This window comes from Pipistrellus hanaki (assembly GCF_964339955.1).
Source record: "Pipistrellus hanaki genome assembly, chromosome: 1".
Taxonomy (NCBI): Eukaryota; Metazoa; Chordata; class Mammalia; order Chiroptera; family Vespertilionidae; genus Pipistrellus; species Pipistrellus hanaki.
In genome coordinates, this window is record NC_140503.1 from 203,549,721 (window position 1) to 203,570,076 (window position 20,356).

General features: G+C 44.2%; 1 protein-coding gene across 9 annotated transcripts in view; it reads left to right on the plus strand.

Moving 5' to 3' along the window:
- LDB2 (LIM domain binding 2) overlaps positions 1–19,257 on the plus strand; it is a 328,763-nt gene extending 309,506 nt beyond the window's left edge. Inside the window, exons 6-9 of one of the 9 annotated variants that reach the window (XM_084889097.1) lie at positions 7,968–8,091; positions 12,229–12,380; positions 14,852–14,994; positions 17,848–19,257. In XM_084889097.1, the coding sequence (XP_084745223.1) occupies positions 7,968–8,091; positions 12,229–12,380; positions 14,852–14,956 (381 nt within the window). In that variant the 3' untranslated portion in view covers positions 14,957–14,994; positions 17,848–19,257. Of the gene's footprint in view, positions 1–7,967; positions 8,092–12,228; positions 12,381–14,851; positions 14,995–17,584 lie in introns of all 9 variants that reach the window. The other 8 variants (XM_084889099.1, XM_084889098.1, XM_084889093.1 and 5 more) reach the window with 8 other exon arrangements.
- Positions 19,258–20,356: the final 1,099 nt, after the last annotated feature.

Below are 20,356 nucleotides of genomic sequence, written 5' to 3' on the forward strand. Positions count from 1 at the left end.
ACATTTTAACAGGACCTCCTGATGAGTTTTGAAATGTTGTCCATGAAGCCCCAGCCCCTGGGCTTGGTTACACCCCCATCATAATAAGTATATAGGAAGTACTTTCCATATGTTAAGACCTAGGTACATACTTTAAACAGATTTTTGTTCGTTTCTCCTAGCAACCCAATTAGTTGGATAATATTGTATCTCAATTTTGCTGATAAAGAAACTCACGCACCAAGAGATTGAGTAATTTGCCCAAGGTCTGGCAGTTAATATTAGCTGTAATCTGAACCCATGCTAAATTTGCATGCCTAACCACTACTTATGATGCCTCCATGTGTTAGTGGATGGGAGAAGGCCTCATCTCCCCTGGTTGCTAGTGGGAGTGGAATTCTTGTAATATCCCAAGGGGAAAAAAAATTCTGAGACCTGCAAGGGAGAATGAGTAATTTTTATTTTTGTGGAATCAAATCCCTGAGTTTCCAAAGTTCTGATTCCCTTTGCCCAGTCATAGAAAAAGTGTATCTAGGGCTTTAGCAGAGTTAAAATCGAAGTCAGTGTCCAAAGTTTCCTTTCCATGTTGGAGCCAAGTCCAATCCAGCATCAGACTAGCTTAGTTGTGTTCTCTGCAGCAGTCCATCAGTCCATTGAATTTGGGGTCTGCAGAACCACATGGCTATGGAGAGAACACGGGTATGGGGGCCTGATGTGGCGGGGACACACGGGCAAATGCAAGGAAGCTAAGAATGATACAAGAGCGACAAGAAAGAATTTCTTTGCTTAGGGAATTATGTATTCACAAATTTTCATGGGCTTGCAATGGCCCTGTCCATTCTGGCCAATGATTTTTGTTCCCAGATATGACTGACAGGCAAGTACCTTCCCTATGTCACCCCGAGTTAGTGAGCATGCATTTATCTTCCCTTCATTGGATCCTTCCCCCAGTGTTTTGCAGGGAATAGCTGGTAGTTCCCTGGGGAGTGCAAAGTTGCAGCTTCCTAGTGAAGCTGCCCAAATGACATGCCTATAATATCTAGCTCCCCTGTTTGCTCCTTTCCTATTAATAATAACTAGCTAGTTACAATGGTATTACATGGGCCCAAAGTCCTTAATACTTTTGATGTTGCCTAATGTCTCATAAATCAGACTTTCAATCAGAGTCTATCCAGGAAAACAAAACCCACACCAGGTAGTTGAGCAGAGGAAATTTAATATGGCAAAGTACTTTTAAAAGTGTTGGAGCTAAAAAAGCAACCAGGGGAAGATGAGGCAACCCTAAGATTTTCTCTGGGGGGAAAGGCAGGAGGTGTTACTGTCAGATCACCTGGTAGAAAATGGGACTATAGGGGATCTGGAAAGACATCTGAACCACCGAGAGGACTTGAAATGCCCTTACTTACATTAGGTTGAATAGCATCTCTCAAAATTTCACATTCACCTGAAAATTGAGGATATGAACTTACTTGGAAATTCAATGACTAGTATCTTGACAAGAAGAGGTAAGGATACAGAGACATAGGGGAAAAGATCTGGTGAAGATAGAATCATGAGGCTATGAGCCAAGGAATTCCAAAGATAGCTGGAGCCACGAGAAGCTGGAAGAGGCAAGGAATGACTCTTTCTTAAAATCTTCAGGGCCCTGCAGCATCTTGATTGCAGATGTCTACCCTCCAGAACTGAAAGAGAATACATTTCTGTTCTTTCAGGATACCTGGTTTTTCATATTTTGCTTTGGCAGTCCTAGAAAACTAACTCAACTCACTTTCCTTCAGTCTTCCTAGTGCCTCCAACTGGCCAAATGTTGCCCAAAGCCAGCTGGCAAAAACAGTTGGGGGATAGTGTAGAGAGGGAAGAGTCTGTCCCCTACATTACAGAGCTGGGAAGAAGGGTCCAAGAGCAAGCTGGCAGTAACCAGAGCACTGAGGAAGGGAATAAGTCCACAGGGTCAGAAGGAAAGAGATTGAACAACAGAGTCTGGAACTGTCTCTTTGTGGGCCTGGCTGTTGCAGCAGAAACCCTGAACGTGGCTAGTCTGATGGGGCCCCCCCATGGGTCAGAGAAGCAGCCAGTGACTACACTGGTCCTGTATAGATGTCCTTCTAGGCAGCCTCAAACTTGAAATCAAGATATAGATATTGAAATGCGCAGGCAGGGCCTGCTTGCTCTTGAAGGAAGATGGTCCCTCTCTCCTCTCCCTGCGTTGGATGTGATAACTTTCCCAACAAATCAATTTGCAAAACAATTGAGAGAAGGCAAAGGCTCCCTGGTTGAATCTTCAGATAAAAAAGAGGATGTTTTGAATTTGACAACCAATCTACCTTTAATCCTATCAGGAAATAAGCCCAAATCATCATCTCCTGTGTAGGAATCGCATGACTTCTAAGGGAAAGCATTTCTGTCACTCATCCTCCCAGGCAGAGTGGGTTTTCCTCTTGTCATTCATTGTTATCCGTTTCTAGGTGGGATTATTCCCATGTTGTGATTTGTTTTCCTTTTAGATTCCATGTGCTATTGTTCCATTGTTTTAAATAAGATCTCTTTTGGTGCAGTGTTTCTTAATAAAAAGAGACTCCACCCTTAGATAAGAGTTTGGTTTTTAATCTTACCTTCTGATTTTTTCCCTAATTCATATTTAGCCATAGGAGTAAGTTGCTTGAAAAACTAAAAAAAAAAAAAAAAAAAGAAAAAAAAGAAAAAAAAAAGAAAAGAAATAACTGTGGTTTGTGGGTTTGTGGACTTAAGTATGTGCATTTATCACTGAATTCTAAGAATGGATATTATCAGAGACATTAACAACTAAAATGCGATGTACCATTGACCTGATTACTATCTCTTAGAGCATTATATCTAGTGACCCCCTAAGTGTGAGGGAGACCAAGTGATTTACTTTCTAAAGTAACTCACCAATCATATCACACATAGGGCTGGGTCATGGATGCAACCAGTACTTATCATAATACCAAATTCCATCATCTGAGCACCGACCTTCTTCCAGGCATTGCATTAAGGATTTACCTGTGCTATTTTAAACCATCACAGATAAGTATCATTACCTCCATTTTACAGATGAGGACACTGAGATTCTGAGAGACTGAAAATCTTAGCCGAGGACATGCCCCTCTGTGTATATATCAATACCTCACAAGGAGCAATACAAAGACAGTGAAAGTCTTTGAATTTGGCATCTTAGGAGTCATTTTTTAATACATATTTTTATTGATTTTAGAGAGCAAGGAAGAGGGAGAGAAAGATGGAAACATCAATGATAAGAGAGAGACATTGATCAACTGCCTCCTGCACACCCCCTACTGGACCAGGAGGTCATGGTTCGATTCCTTGTCAGGCACATGCCTGGGTTGCGACTCACAGCCTGGTCCTAGGTCGATACTTGACCACTGAGCAACACTTTCTGGGCTCAGCAACCATTTAATCACTTGGGTTTAGAAAGGTAGACAACTGAGCAGTCAGGAGTTAAGATCACAGAATTAGAACCAGGCAGACTTGACTGTGAACCTCTTCTCTGCCCTTTAAATGGCTGCATAACCTTGGATGCATTATAAGAATCACACTCTTTCATATCAGCTCTAGATGACTTAATGCTTTGCGTCTGTTTCTTCACTTAAAAAATGAGTCAGGAGGTGATGAGAGTTAATGATATAATATGTCAGGTACATACTCCAGGGGCAGAGATAGTGATTATTAAGTTATGACTCAACAAATATTTGAGTAAGCCTAATACTATGTTAAATAAAATGGAGAGAAAAGTAAATATGACTTGCTATAGATAAGGAGATGAAACAATTCCACAAGAAAGGAAAATTCCCATTGCAAATAAAAACATAGGAATGTACATAGTTTAATAATAAACACTATAGAAGTAAGAGACCCCTGTGGGCAGGAAAGGTCAGAGACAGATGTGAGATTTGAGCTGGACCTTAGAATACCTTCATGGTCAGATTGGTGGGACTCAAATGTGGTTTACAGGCTTGCTCTGGAATAGAAATCAACTACATTGCTGAATACGTTGTTCATCAGACTTTTTTTTTCCACAAGACTTTCTCAATGGATGCAGCAGTGATTACATTCTGCCTCAAACTCCTCATCTTGCTATGGAATATAACGGATAATTTTCAAATCACCACCTTTGAGTAGCATTAATTTACAACAGAGGTCAACAACCTTTCTGTGAATGGCCAGATAGTAAATATTTTAGGGTTTGTGGGCCACATGGACTCTGTCGCAACTATGTAACTCTGGGGTTATAACAAACAAACAAACAAACAAACAAAAACAGCTATTACGTTAGCATGACCATATATGGCTCACAGGCCATTCCTTGCCAACCCTTGGCTAAGATGACAAGGAAGGGGGCAGGGTCTTCTAGGAAAGAACATGAGCTCGAGCTGGTACTGACACAGTAACCCTGGGTGAGTCACATACAAAGAGTAGGCAGGGCAGCTCAAGCTCAGGGGATGTAATCCATCACTCCAAAAAGAAGGAATTAAAATCTTGGTAGCAGATGAGACCTAGGTTTGGGACTTAGTCAAATGCCAATCCCAGGGCATCACTTTTTTAGGCCAGGACCAACTCTGACAGGAACCAGCAATTCTTAGGTTCAGGCAAGGAGAGGAGCCAGGAGAGCCAGAGTGAATGGACAGCTAAGGAGGGGCCAATGTCTCCGGGAGAACTGTCAGATAAAAATAAAGCAACGTAAAACTGTCCATCTCCTCTTGCTAAGCCCTTTACGCTATGAAAAGGCAGGCGCCTTGGGACTGAGCTAAGCTCTTCATGCCTACCCAGAACATGTAGTAATTGGGTATATACACGTGCATTTGTGCAAAGCATTCTGCACAGAGACAATCAATTATTTATCAAATGGACAAATTCATTACGTCTAAGCCCACAGGACAATGCCTAATTTGTCTGCCATTAGCAAATGACTCCTTGCTGTTAATCTAGCCAGATATCTATTATCCATCCATCCTTCCACACTCACTCAGCAAGTCACTATTATGGATACAGATTTTGGTCCCACACTCAAAGAGTCAATGCTGAGGCAAGAATCCCAGGAAATAAAAGACATCAGAGGCATAAGGGGAGCCTAAAACCCTCACAAAGTCTGCAGAAAGGCAGCACAGGAGTTATGCAAAGACGAGCTGTGGCTTTGTTGGGGTCCTAGCTAGACCTGGCAGGAACTGTACATTCAGGCTTCATATCCAAGAGACCAGGGCTTGCTGGCTCCCAACGCCCTAGTTTCCTCCTCTTATCCTCCACCCACCATGGGAAGAGTCTGAACTGAATGGCAGCCGTGCCGGAAGGCTGCTGTAGAGGCTGTGACACGGTCTGTGGCCTTTCTTTTCAGGCAAAGGGACTTGGTCAGTGGGAACTTTGCAGCAGGCCCAACTTTGCAGATAAAATTGTTCTTCACAATTAGAGAATCCCGTGTTTTTATAATATAATAAGTTCCATTTATATGTGTTGGGCCGGGGAGGGGGTATATGTCTCAGGGGAAAAAGATGTATATTGTTGCCTGGTTTATATTTATGACTAACCAGGGACTCTTTACCTGGAGTCAATGGATGGGGGTATAAGAAGGTTTGTAAACCTGCAAATATTTTTGTACAGAGTTGGAAAAACAGGCTGCAGAGCCTTCACCAGATTCTCCAGGAGACCTGAGACCTTGGGGAGACCAGGAATCCTGGCTCCAGGAGGACTTGGCTAGTGATTGTGCAAACCATCTTCCTGATCTCATTTCATAATGCCCCAGGCCTTGGCTGCTGCCAAGATGCCCTGGCCTGCTGCCAGAGGAGGCAGGCTCTTGTCTGAGTGCATTCTGCCACCTACAGCACAGCAAAACCACCAGCTCCACAGCGGACGCTGAGGGCTCTGCATATGTGAGAAAGGGGAGAACTGCCCTCCACTCCTTACCCCTAGGCCAGAACCCTCCACTGGGAGGAGAGGATTGGGGATTCCTGATTAGTATTCAGAGATGTCAATTCCTTTGGGCTGGGTTAGAGCCATGGAAAGATATTTTTACATTAAAGGAGAAAGAATAAATCCTTGGGATTAGCATCTGAAAGGAAAGTGTTGCCCCAAACCCAGAGAGGAAAGACCCTGGGAACAAGAAAGATTGTGAGCTCATGGGTTCTCAGAATACTAAATGCGGCTCTTCCATTTCCTAGCATGTCCAATGCTCCTAGGTCTTGAGACCTGTGAAGTGAAAACACTGGATAGTATTTGTTCTTGGTGGGCTTACGTCTTGCGAAGGGAGCTTGGCACATTTGAAGGACAGAGATTGTGTTGGTCTCTTCATTGTGTCCCTGCCCCTAACAGAATGCCTGACACTTGGGAGGAAGTTCAGTGAATGGTTTGACTTCAGTAGTATAAATGGAGTTTGTTTTGTAATCAGTGCTGTGCTTGCAAATACATAATCCTAATGTTTGCTATTTGTTGGACATATCTCAAATTCTCACAACAACAACATCAAGGTGGGGAATGTTTTGCAGGTGAAACTGACACCCAGCCCTAGTGGGTGGTCACCCAAAGACACACACCTCATGACCGAGTCAAAATCTACACGGAGACCTCTCGGCTTCCCAGTCCATGGTTGTTCCACTCCACCCTAGAGCTTTCTATCCATCATTAGCTCCTAGACTAAAAGGAAACGGTTTAGAAACCTTTTTAAATTTTGTTTGTTTTTCATTTAAAAAAAATATGTGTTCCCAATCCTTAGACTTTCTCTCGGAAAGTGTTTCTTATTCTCCTAGATTAGATGCAAACCTTGTCTGACCCTGTCTGAATCTAGGAGTGGTTCTTCTTGGATGGACAATCCATCCTAGCTTGATTTGTAGAGGTGACTGTGGAATCTTTCACTCTGTTTGGTTCCAGTGTCAGTGGCTGAGGGAGAAGTAACTTTATATTCAAGGTGAAATGGCACTAAGCAGGAAGAGGGAGGAAGAACTCCAGGGAGAGGGAATCCAACAGAAAAAAAGCAATGGGGCCTCTAAGGCAGTGTTCAAGGTGAAGAATGGCAGAAGGGGAAGGAGTAGAGAGGGCCAATGAGTATGGAGATTGCAGGTGTGTCTTTCCTAAAATGTGGTTCTTCCACATGGGCGAGCGCATTGCCAATGTTTGTATCACTCCATCTCAGCAGCCACGGAGGCCTCATGACAAGTCCTGGTCTCTCTCCTCTTAGATACTCTCAATGCAGTGGTATTCCAATAAGCTTCCAACTGAGAAGGAATTCAGAAAGTCCAAGGCAATCGAAATGGATTTACCTTCTTGTTTCACTCATTAATCTTTGTCACCAAGATATCTTGGACTATAGGAAAGCTGAAAAAAAATCTAACCAGAGGGGACCAGGCGTGTGTGCAGAACCACCGAGAAAGCTGCCACCCTGAACAAATGCCAGCACATGTTACTGGCATTACCGTCATGTGTAAAATACAAATGAGCGCATGAAGAAATTATTACTCATCACGGGCCTTTGTAAGGATTAGGATCAAAAACAGGATCTGTGGTTGCCATTGTGTTCTTTCGCATTTCAAAGATGGCTCTCACTGCCACATAATCTCCATAAACTAGCATTGTCACTCACACTGGGTGGTTTTACAAACAGGGACAGCAACAGAGTAGAAATCGGAGCCTGCTGTGCTACAAGGCAGAGAGCTTTTTGATTTCAGAATAGAATTGCCTATATCCTCCCAACTGTCTGGACAGACTGTGTGTGTGTGTGTGTGTGTGTGTGTGTGTGTGTATCACATTCAACTATGATGTGACATTATAAATGCTAGTAAATTAAGTGGGTTTTATCAAATGTTGGCAATGTTTCTTTTCCTCCAAATGTGTATAGAGAAAATTAAAACCAGGGGGAGAAACGAAAAGTACCCTTAAGCTTCCTAATTGATTCCAGCTGCTCACATTATTTACTGCAAATAATATTATCAAGTAGTGAAATGCCCATGCCTTTGAACTTCTTGCAGTTGTGTGTAATACTGGAGCCAATGCAGGAACTGATGTCGAGACATAAAACTTACAACCTCAGTCCACGAGACTGCCTGAAGACCTGCCTGTTCCAGAAGTGGCAGCGGATGGTGGCACCGCCAGGTATGACCTCGTTCTCCACTCTTCCACTAACTGTATTTTCCGTGGCTTCTGCTGAGGGTGAGAAGATGTGAAAAGGAAGGAAGTGAGTGTACATTTTTCAGGGAAGGGGTTTACTAGGGATATTCTGACCATGATTTTGGACTTAGAGGCATTAAATTGGTGAAGGGCAAGCATGCTTAGGAGTCAGCCACCATCTACTCATTTGCCAGACTAGGACTTGAGACCCAGAGAGGTAAACTGATTTATTTACTGTTACTGAGATCTTTGGCAACACTGAAATCAGATCCCAGGGTTCCTGGCTCTCAATTCAGTAGTTGTTCCACTGGATAAGACTGCGGGTTTCTCATGGCCTACTGTTGTGCTGGTACTTTTTTTATGAAATGACAGAAATTATAAAATATGGAGGGAGGCCCTACCAGCATGGCTCAGGGCTTGCATATCAACCTATGAACCAGGAGGTCACAGATCTATTCCTGGTCAGGGCACATGCCTTGGTTGCTGGCTCCATCCCCAATGTGGGGCATGCAGGAGGCAGCCTATCTATGATTCTCTCTCATCATTGATGTTTCTATCTCTCACCTTCTCCCTTCCTCTCTGCAATCAATAAAAATACATCTAAAAAGTAAAATTAAAATGGAGGGAGGGAGGAAGAAGAGAAGGAAGGAAATATTTTTTCTGTTTTAAAGGTACTCTGACCATGAAGAGAATACATGAAAGAGTCCATTCCCCTCACAGCCCTTGAATGCAGTGGAGATAATAGAGTCTCCTGCTGGGATTCTGAAATTACTGCTTCAAGTCATCATTCATTGTCTTACTATCTGATACATTTTCACTCCCAGGCATGTGTTCAGCCTCATTAATTATAAAAGCAAAATGTATCCATTTGCTAAAAATTATTTTTAAAGAATTATTATTAATACAAGGCATATAGCTTTCTGAATCACAAAATATAATGGTCAGCTTCCATTGGTAATTGGCCAAGGGTTTTATATAAAATGAACATAGATATAACTATGCACATATTCAAGAAGCTGAGAAAATGAGCATTATTTTACAAAGAATAGTTGCATCCCCATCTTGGAGAATTTTACAGATTTAGAACATTAATTTTTTTTAATATATTTTATTGAGTTTTACAGAGAAGAAGGGAGAGAGACAGAGAGCTAGAAACATCTATGAGAGAGAAACATCGACCAGCTGCCTCTTGCACACCCCCTACTGGGGATGTGCCCGCAACCAACGTACATGCCCCTGACCGGAATCAAACCTGCGACCTTTCAGACTGCAGACCGACACTCTACCACTGAGCCAAACCGGTTTCAGCTAGAACATTAATTTTTTAAAAATATATTTTTATTGACTTCAGAGAAAGGGAGAGGGAGAGAAAAATTGAAACATCAATGATGAGACAGAATCATTGATTGGCTGCCTCTTGCACACCCCACACTGGATATTGAGCCTCCAACCCATACATGTGCCCTGACTGGGAACTGAACTGAGACTTCCTCATAGGTTGACACTCAACCACTGAGCCATGCTGGCTGGGCTAAAATATTAATTTTTTAATATATGACATGAGCTTCAATTGGCCTCATTTTTTCTTTCAATACCAATAAGCCTTTATGGAAAAAAATATATATATATTCCACTCACTTAATTTTTTAAAGTGTATTTTATTGATTTTTTTTTTTTTTTACAGAGAGGAAGGGAGAGGAATAGAGAGTTAGAAACATCAATGAGAGAGAAAAATTAATCAGCTGCCTCCTAACACCCCCTATTGGGGATGTGCCTGCAAACAAGGTACATGCCTTGACTGGAATCAAGCCCAGGACCCTTCATTCTGCAGGCCAATGCTCTATCCATTGAGCCAAACTGGTCAGGGCTACTTACTTAATGTTTTGAGCATCTATATTTTCCAACATATGCATATATACCTTTATATTATACATTAATTCAGTCATTTATTCAACAACTAGAGGCCTAGTACATGACATTGGTGCACTGGGGGGAGGGGGGGGGCCAGGAGGTGGAGGTGTCTATCAGACTGCCTATACCCTCTTGCAGTCTGGGACCCCTCAGGGGATGTCCACCAAGGGGTCCTTAGCCCCGCAGTGGAGGCTGAAGAAGCTCCCGCTACCACCTATGTGCTTGCCAGCTATGAGCCTGGCTTCTGACTGAGCAGCGCTCCCCCACTGACCACCATAGGGCAGCTCCTGTGTTGAGCGTCTGCCCCCTGGTGATCAGTGTGCATCATAGCAACTGGTCATTCTACCATTTGGTCAATTTGTAAATTAGCCTCTATATATATAATCATATTCATATATATGATCATATTAATATATAATCATATTCATATGTATATGAATATGATTATTTATTGAGCTCCTACTAGGTGCCAGGCATTGCTTTAGCCACTAAGGTCACAACACTGAATAAAAGTACTAGTCCCAGCCCTCACAGACCTTCTACTGAATCCTCACCTTATAACCTTATGAAGTATTTATTATTATTCCCATTGTATATAATGAGATGTGGGGTGTAAGTTTGCCAAAATCAGTTTCATAATTAATCAATGAAGGAGGGCTGTGTCACAATTGCTTCTATGTTTCCCAAGTTCATCACTCTGTTACTAAATTATAGTTCCTCCAAATTTTGTGAAGAAAATATAGATATTTTGAAGTATTCGATTTCAGTTCTTGAGGTTAAAAGGAAAAGATGCTTGTCGGGGGAAACCTGGATATTTGCTTGGCTTCAGAATATGCTACTCAACTCTTCTCCACCTCATGATCAATTCTATTCCCTTCTTTTAGTAACCTTCAGAAAAAGCACCCATAGCTCTCTATAAATGGATATTTGGGCCATTTGATGAAAAATATCTGAATATAAGATAAAAAACATGTATGAAAGAAGAAATGGTATATAATTGGGAGCATAATCCTCTTCTTCATCAAAAATCATGAATAACTTGATAGACTAAGCTATCTTTGTAATGAGCCTTAAAGGAAGTTCCCCCATCATTCATCACAAAATGCTACAATTCAGATTGGCCCCGGCTTATTTTCTCTCCATCAGAATTGAGTCTATAGTGGGATTAGCAAAAAAGGTTCTCTCACCTGCCATTTCCAACTTATTTAGTAACTGCCTAGAAAAGGCTTTCAAAAACTTCTTTGTCTTTCAAAAACAAGATAAAATTATGCTATTACCTAGTTAATATGAAGTGCTATGAATATAAATTAGTTTTGACACAGTACTAGTAAACATTAAAAATAGAAAATAAATATGGAAACACTGAGTAATGCTCAATATATAATAAATGAATAAATAATATTCCTCCTACCACATATTACCATGAGTCCTCTATATTTTCATTAAGATGCTACTCATCCTTCAAGTGTAAAATATTTCTACTTCTAAATAGGTCTTTCTTGAAAAGATCTAGCTTTCCTTCATTGATATGCTAGCTATCTCATACTAAGTTGTTGTTTTTTCAGAAATTTTTGAAATTAGTAGCATCCTTTAAATATCAGGGTCTAATCTATGGAACTTGGGAACCATACTAACTTGGAACTCCCTCAATTTTGTATTCATGGCTGATATAACTGGCACTTCCTCTTCTTTTTAGTTGAACATTTCAAGGTGTAATAGAGCTGAGCTGCAATATAACACATGGCCAGTAGGTGCTTCTGTCACACACTGGCTCACTAGTATTACTAAGTTTCTACTTTTACACCTTGGAGACCCCTTAGTGAGCCCAGAACCCTCCTTTTATTATAAAGAAAAGGTTAACCAGAGGGGGAAAATTTTTCCCCCAATCTTGTAATGGTATTAGTCTTTTTAATTCAACTATGAAAGGAATATTTGTAGCTCACCCCTAAAATATATTAATAGATTAAAGGCATATATAAAACTAGAAATAACAATTAGAGGCAAATCATTTTATCTAGCTACCAAAAAGTAGGTCAGATTTTGTGCTTAAAAATCAGCCAACAGCTGACTCCCTTCGCTTTTTGTAAAGTTAAAAGAAATGGGGGGAAAATGTAGAGAGTCAACTCTTTTCCATCTACAAAAATAGCCACAGAGGGACAGAGTCTGGTGGTTGTCCTGGACCTGATTCTCCTTCCATTTCCCATATTGCAGCAGAACCCACACGGCAACCGACAACAAAGCGGAGAAAAAGGAAAAACTCCACCAGCAGCACATCCAACAGCAGCGCCGGGAACACTGCCAACAGCACCGGGAGCAAGAAGAAGACGCCGGCCGCCAACCTGAGTCTGTCCAGTCAGGTACCTGTAAGTCTCGCTTTCCTTTTAGGCCCAAAACCTTGCTTTTGCCTGTCTTCCGAGTCCAGGGGCCCTGGTTCAAGTCTCTTTTAGCTGCTTATACATCCTGGGCAGGCTGGGATGGGGGAGGGGAGGCAGGGCTGGGATGGAGATGGGAGGGAGGGAAGCCTAAGTCTAGCCTGGAAACTTTCCCCTGCAAACCGGGAATTGGAAAGGCACATTAAGAGTCTGTGCTGCAGTGGGACCTGAATTAAAAAGCTGTCAGAGCCACAGACAGGAGATATGTCACTTAAGGTTTAATTAAAATATCACTTAGTGGGCGGGCCTGGTGGTGTGTAAGGGGCTCCCGGCACCATCACCAGAGACTCTGTGCTGCCCTGGAAAGCAGCGCCTGGCGCTCAGGCTTCTTGTTGTAATGAGACTGGGCCTCCCCGACAAGTCCGCCCCTCTCATTCTGAGACCTTGGTCATTCATGCGGCCACTGAAAGGGCAGCTGAGTGGATCTCACTTGACCCATTTCCCTAGCCCACGGAGGGGTCAGCTCCTGATTTGGCCTCCATTCCCTTGACCTCTAGACCCCTGTCTTTCGTTTCTGGGTCTTGACAAAGGAAAGGGGCCACTTGGACGGGGGCTTCTTTGAACACCAAAGCTGATCGCTGAGGGGTGTTCCCAAATCCTGCCAGCTGTACAGGACCCTTCTCCATCTTCTATCATTTCCCTCCCACGTCTGTCCCTTCTGCTTAATTTCCCCCGAATTCCTCAGCCTGGTAGCATGAGATCATTTATCGCCGTTAAATGTACATGTTCCTTTATGCATGTGCTGCCCCTTCACCCCCACCATTCTGTGTGGGCTATCTCCCTCTGCCCCCTGTGCCACATCACCCTCAGCAGGGGGTTGATTGTCAGTTGAGTCCTGACACTTTCTGAGTGCTTCATGGACATCCTCTGGATACCATGCCTGCGGGAACGTTCTCCATCTCTTACTACATCCCTCGACCAATACAAGATCCTCTTTCCCTCTTCCTTGTTTCCCCCTCCCTCCTGGTCTGTTGTCCTCATGCTTCATGTCCTGAGAATAGGTCTTTCTTTCACAGCAAATATCCGCTTCTAAATGTGCCCTTCAAACCTGTCCCCCACCCATTCTTACCCACCTGCCATCAGTCAGTTATCTTTAGCTGAAACCAAGCCTATCACTACCTGAGAATTACCTGGGCTGCTGGGACCCCGCCCTCCTCCACACACAGAGGGTGTGGTTTGCATTCTTTAGAAGGAAAGGGTCCTAGAGGGAGTGGCCAGCTGTGGGGAAAGGACTGTTTTGATTTTAAGACAATGGTCCTTAAGTAATGGCAGCGTCACCTCTGGGCTTGGAGCTGAGCTATCGCCACCTAAAGAGTCAGGGGAGAAAATATCAAAGGAAAAAAGCAGTCTTTTTATGAAGGTACCAAAAATCGGTTCCCACTCCGGGTTAAACTGGAAAATGCATAGGGAAAATGGCCGGGTATAAATGAATCAAATATCCGCATAAGTAGGTAACTTATTCACCTAATACTAGAGTTTTAGGAAATAACATTTGATAGTTTCCTCTAATAAATGAAAAGGTACAGTGACTGCAAGAATTCAGAGCAGTTCAACAAATAATATCTGAGCTCTTACTGTGTGCCCCACGCTATACTAAGTATTGACAATACCAAGATTAAAAGACAAACAAACAACAACAACAAAAACACAAAAAAAATGGTCCTGTCATTAAAGAGCTCAACATCTAACTGAGGGATGGCCAACAGGTCCCCTCTCCCCTGCTCAGCCTCCTGGTGTCAGCTCACAGGGCACTGCATTGAGGGTTCCGAGGCCCCGGGCTGGATTTGGTGAGCCATCCATAGGCTATAGAGTAGTGACATCCATCTGTATTTTGATGAATCTGGCCTAGTCAGAATCATTTCAACTTTACTTTAAAGACCCCCTGGTTTATTTCGCTCCATCATGCTCCTGTCCTTCAATCAACAGCTGGATCTTAATGGAAGATACCAGTGTCTATAGGATTTTTAATGAGTTGAGACCCTTTGAGCTTTGTGAGAGCAAAGCATGTATTGGAAAGTGAGGACAGGATTTCAGTACGATTCCCACACTACACAATTAAGGATGTTTTAATTACGTAAAACTTACAGAAGGTCACAAGAGGCAGGGAAGGCAACCAGGTTAGGAAAAGGTGCAAACTTCGTGTGTATTCTAATTGAATAGATGTTACATGGTGAACATTGGCTTGTAGGGACCACGTCTCGTAACCCTGTCTACTAAATCACCAAGTTTTACTGCTTAGAAGCACAATCTGCAGACGTGGCAGCCTCGCCCAAAGGCACGAACAGATTCGGTGTGCCACCACGACCACAGCCGTGGTCCGCGTGGCTGCTGCGGCAGCAGCGGGCGTGTGTGGCGAGGACTAGGGTTTAATCCTTGGATTCTGCTTCTCACTCCATGAGCAGGGGCTAGGAGCCATCCCGAACTGCAGCCTCAACCCTGGGAGGGATGGAGACCTGTGTCATTCAACAGCAGTGACCCCTTCTGGCCAATTTAAGGAGAAGCATTGAGGGGCCCTGAAAGGAGTCACTTCCAGTCCTCCTCAGAGGTTGGTGGTCCTTGCACGGGGGATTGATTAGTGAGCAGATGTGACGTGGGCAAAAGCTGGTGGCACCTCCAGGCCTCGGGAGAGGAGCAGAGGTCTGCCTCATGGGGAGCCGAGGGCATATGGGTGACTCTTAGCTGGACCAGTTCTGCCTCCCGGGGACACACAGATAGCAGAGATGGGAAGGAAATGCAACTCTTGCTGAATGTTGGGGGGGATTTTTAAAGAGGTGGAGGGGGGAGGAGAATGATCCCAACATCCCCTAGTTTGAGGCCGCCCAGAACAGGCCGAATGTCTCCGTTTACTTTGCATGAGGATAACTGATCAGGATGGCTTGAGTAGAGAACCACTATCCTCATGTAGAGGTTTAGAGAAGCCAGGGTGCAACGTGTGCCTACGTGGCCCCTTCTCGAGCTTGCCATCTATTCATATCACACACACACGTGCACGTGTGATCATGTATCCGGCTAAGGCTATTTCTTGCAATCAGTAAGGCAGCAGTGACATCTCTGACATTCAGACCACTTAAAAATATCTGTGGCCGGGCATCTTTGCCAGCTGTTCTTCAAACAGAGATCCATCAAACATACTGCACGCCTCTATCAGCCCCATTTCAAGTGATTCAAATCACTATTTTCATAGTCCTTTTCTTGAATGGCTGTTATTTTCAGTTACAATGAAGGCATCTGGAGTGTTGGGAACTCTTTTCCTAATATCACATTGAACTTGGCTTCTTATTTTTCTCTGCTTTTCCAGTTATGCTTTCTTACTCCCCGCCCTCCCCCCCCCCCCAGCCTCTCTTGATAACCTCACACTCACAGTACTAATGCACACCCACGTGGTGGGTTCTAACATTTTTCTCTTGCCCAGTGACACCTCACACATGCATTTTGCAAGCCCTTCAAAGCGCACTGCATGTGAAGTCATGAAATGAGGTTACCCCTCATTTCGTTCTCTGCCTGGTCTTGCCCTATTCTCTCTACCATTCTCCTGATCATAAGTGCCTTTTCCTAACTGCCTGTAACTAAGTGGCATCTTTTCATCCTGTACACCCCCAGTGGGTCATCTGGCAGCTGCCCTGGCTAACCAGATAACGTTGTCACCTAAAACCGTGTCAGCTTTCTTGCCAATTTCACTCTGTGTCTTTTTGGGTCCCACCTCAAGAGTCCTCCTGAGTCTCCTAACATGTCGGTATAGTGCCATAAGTATGTCCTTGGAAGCGCACACTTGATTATCCTGCCAGAACCTACATGGCTGTGTGTACCCAGTGTATACTTTAGACATTTCTCTTTATAATCATTCTTATCAAATCATGGGAGTGATTGGCCAGAAAACACAGTGTAGAAGCCCATTGATTATCTCCCCATAGTTCTGGGGCAGTCAACCCATCAATCAAACAAGATCTTCCATTCCAAGATAATCCAGGGGTAATTAAGGGATTTGTTTCATTGGCATCTTCAATAATCTGAGCCTTCCCCTACACCTTCCCCTGGCCTGATAGGCAATATTCTACTGGCCTGCCCAGGAAAGCCCTCTCTTGCTCCAGTGAAAAGAAACGTTGCCCATTTGTCAAGGCATTTCATCAAACAGACCTCCGTTTCCCTCTCAGGGAATGCACCCTGACATCTCAAAAGCATCTGGCCCAGTCCTGCCTTTCCCGGCCTCTCGGAAACTGACAGCAGCTGGAGTCACTGCCCTTTTAAGGAGACTATTGCTCAGAGCCTGCCCAGCAGTCCCCCCCTGGCGGTGTCCCGTCCCATGGTCCCATGGCCAGGTCACCCACCAGCCCCAGAGGGTCCCCTTTGAACAAAGAGGCTGGAACTGTGCCCTATGCATGTGCCCTTTGCCCCACCCTCGTGCCTCTCCATCAGCGGCCTCCATGATGCCCCCAGCTGCAGTAGGTGGCTCCCTTGTCTGCATGGAAGGACAATTGGTACTTAAAGGAGGGATTCCATGGAGCCTTCCTGCACGCTCCCATTGCTGATGATGACCAGCTTCATCAGTGTAATTGCAATTAGCACTCTTCATCTTCCTTGTATGGCACCAGCTGGCCAGAGCGGTTCTCTTCACTGCCCAGATTGGTGGCAGAGTTGCCTGTGCGGGGATAGGTGACAGGCACCATGAAATAACAGATGGTAAATTCGGGGCTGGTTGGCAATCAGCAAGTTTTTGCTAATGACTTAATTAGCTATGCAAATTGTCAAATCAGTGTGAACATTGTTTTTATCGAAAACTTTACCTAAATTAATTACCATAATTAAGTAGCAGAATGTCAAGGATATTGGCTGCATTCAAAGGGCCTGGCTGAGTAGAGAAAAGAGAGATTCCATCTCCCATGAAAGCATACACCACCCTCAGGACAAAGAAAACGTCATTAGGAATGGGTTGGGTGACTATTGCAGAATTGTATCCGACCCATGTTCCCGCCAAATTTCCAAAAGGCCTCCTTCAGAGGCCCTGAGCAGAAGTGGAGGATTTTCCGAGGTACCGACCCCGCAGAAGGTTCCACCGCCCTCTCAAAAGTCCCCAGCGTCAGCAAGTGAAAAGCGTGGATTTTTTTAATTTTGAAAAATCCATTTTTTTATTTCTGCAGATTGCTAGCATTGCTCGCTCTCCGGTGTCAGGCTGCGCACTAAGGACATAAACTCGCGTGGTTGTTACACGTCAGGAGGCGATGTTAATTTCCTGTAGAGATCAGATATGCACCTCGGCCCCCCCGACACTGAGACCTGACCCCCGTTGTGTACAGCCCACCAGTGTGTCTGTCCCAGGTCCCCCAGCTCCTCCCGCTAGTGTCTTAGGCTGAGCTTCTCTCCCCCAAGGTTTCCCTGTAATAATGTCAGCTGCTGTTCACAGGATGTGATGGTGGTAGGAGAGCCAACTCTGATGGGAGGTGAGTTTGGGGACGAGGACGAAAGGCTAATCACTAGATTAGAAAACACGCAGTATGATGCGGCCAACGGCATGGACGACGAGGAAGACTTCAACAATTCGCCTGCCCTGGGAAACAGCAGCCCGTGGAACAGTAAGCCACCCGGCACTCAAGAGACCAAATCAGAAAACCCCCCGCCCCAGGCTTCCCAGTAAGGCTGACCTGACCGGCCCGGATCCGCCGTCCATAGGCCGGTGGGTGACACTCGCTGTGTCAGATCACTATTCACAGGAGAGGAAGGAGGAGACATAACAAACGTTCTCACGCCAATTCCTATTTCTCAACCACAATGATCTGAGTTGCTTTCTTTTCCTTTTGCCTTTTGTTTCTTTTGTAACTGAGAGGATTGTTCCAAATAAACGTCCATGACCCTCCCCCGGAGGCCTTCACGGGTAACATAGATACTGGCACTGATCGTACTTAACGCAAGAGCAGACGCTAATGCTTCTCCCGGCACGGTGTCCACCACGTGTTTGTTCGTTTCCTTTTCCCCCCCGCATCAGACGAAGGCCACCTCGTCAATATGCCCTCAGTGCTCAGGATCCCGTTATATGCCGAACCGAACCACAGATGACTTTTTACTATTGTAAAATATTTTCTGCTTTTTGACTTGCTTCTGAGAGTTTCTTGTTTCAGTAAAAAAAGAAAAGAAAAATACCCACTTTGGGAAAATGATTCAAATGTACCTTTTTGGTGTGTTTTTTCCTTCGCTTTTTCTTTCATTGGGTAACAGCCAAGAGGGCCCAGCAGGATAATTGATGGGCGAGCTAACGCCAATGGATTCTCCAGCCCATGTTGGTGCAATTGAGCCTGAGTTGGTGCAACTGAGCCCGAGTTGGTGCAATTGAGCCTGAGTGCTGAAACAAGAAATGTCTTTGTGTCATCGAAGTCACCACAGCAGATTTTTATGTAAGAACGACACTTGGCCCCTTGAGAATGTATGCATTTGTAAAATTGCTGTTGATCCAAATATTTTCAAGCCATGTAATCCATTCCTTTTGTGTGCAGTTTAATAAATCTGAAACTCCTTTGTGTTTTTTTTATTGTATCTGAGTTGACTGTTGTTTCTTTTCATCATATATTGCTTGTATAATAATTTGTAAAGCCCTCGCCTGGTTCTTTTATGGGTTTTTCTTTTTTTTTTTTTTTTCCCTTTGGGGGCAATGCCAGTGTATTTATGTGAAACTTTATAAGAGAACTAATTTTTCCATTTGCATATTAATATGTTCCTCTACACATGTAAAGACACAGTGGCTCCGTGTGTTATAAAACAGCTGTATTTTATGTATGCTTTACTGATAAGTGTGCCAATAATAAACTGTGTTAATGACCAGTGTGGTGAGTCTAGCTATTTCTGAGTCGGTCAGAGGAGTCTGCCCACAATTGTGAGAAGCACTGAGCTGTGTTCATCACCCAAGCTCCACATGGAGTGGAGTTAGAAAACCCGTGCCATCTTAGATAAAGTCTTTTGTTTGTTTTTTCCCTGCCCACTGCATTGGGAAGATGCAAGATGCTTTTCAGTGTGGGGCACTGTGCCACTGAGGGCACACCAATGAGAAGGGAAGGGCCCGCCTGTGCCCCTGGAGGGGCCCAATGGAAGGGTAATGGCTTCCAGAGGCAGAGCGCTTACCCTGAACCCAACAACCAACCCTATTTCAGCTAATCCTCCCAACTCCACAAAAAGGCATGAATATTCCCCTTTTTCCTAAAAGACTTGCTGGGCAGACAATATGGAAAATGTACTGGAGGACATTTTTGTTAAAAGAGCTTTCCTCGTATTTTCCACTTTGTACCAATGAGGAAGATGAGAGAAGAAGCCTATTAGTATTTATTGGCTGTGTATTGAGTTCCAGGAGGTTTTAATTGATCATTCCTGAATTCTGGAGAGGGGGTATTGGAAAATACAAGTGAAGGGAAGGTGTGTGTCTTGGGCTGGTATTTCCAAAAACAGAGCCTGAGACCAGGATTCTGGGATATGAGACTTACTGAGAACTTGTTCTTCAGGGAGAAAAATATTTAAGGGAGTTAAGGGGGCAGAGTAAAGAAGGAGGAGCCTAGAAAAGCTGTGGACTTGGGTAGTCTTCTGCCTGGGCCATAGGGGCAGGGCTAGGAGCATAGACCTCACTGCAGAGGTACCACCTCCTGAGCGAGCCACCAGACTCTTGTGACTCTGGACCAGTCAGTCCATGGCTGGGCCATCCCCAGAGTGTGTGGGCGATTGTGCATTTCTGCAGAGAGAAGGCCAACGAGGAGGCAACAGTCATAGCATTTCAGAGAAGCTGGTCCCAGAGAGGGCATCTGGGCGGGACACAGTCTATCCCATTGGGTGACTTACCCCATCTCATAGCTCATGGGCAACACAGTTGGGGCTTTAGTTTGGATCTCCCTTGACAACAAAGCCTGGATTCCTTCTAGAACATCACACTGCTTCCT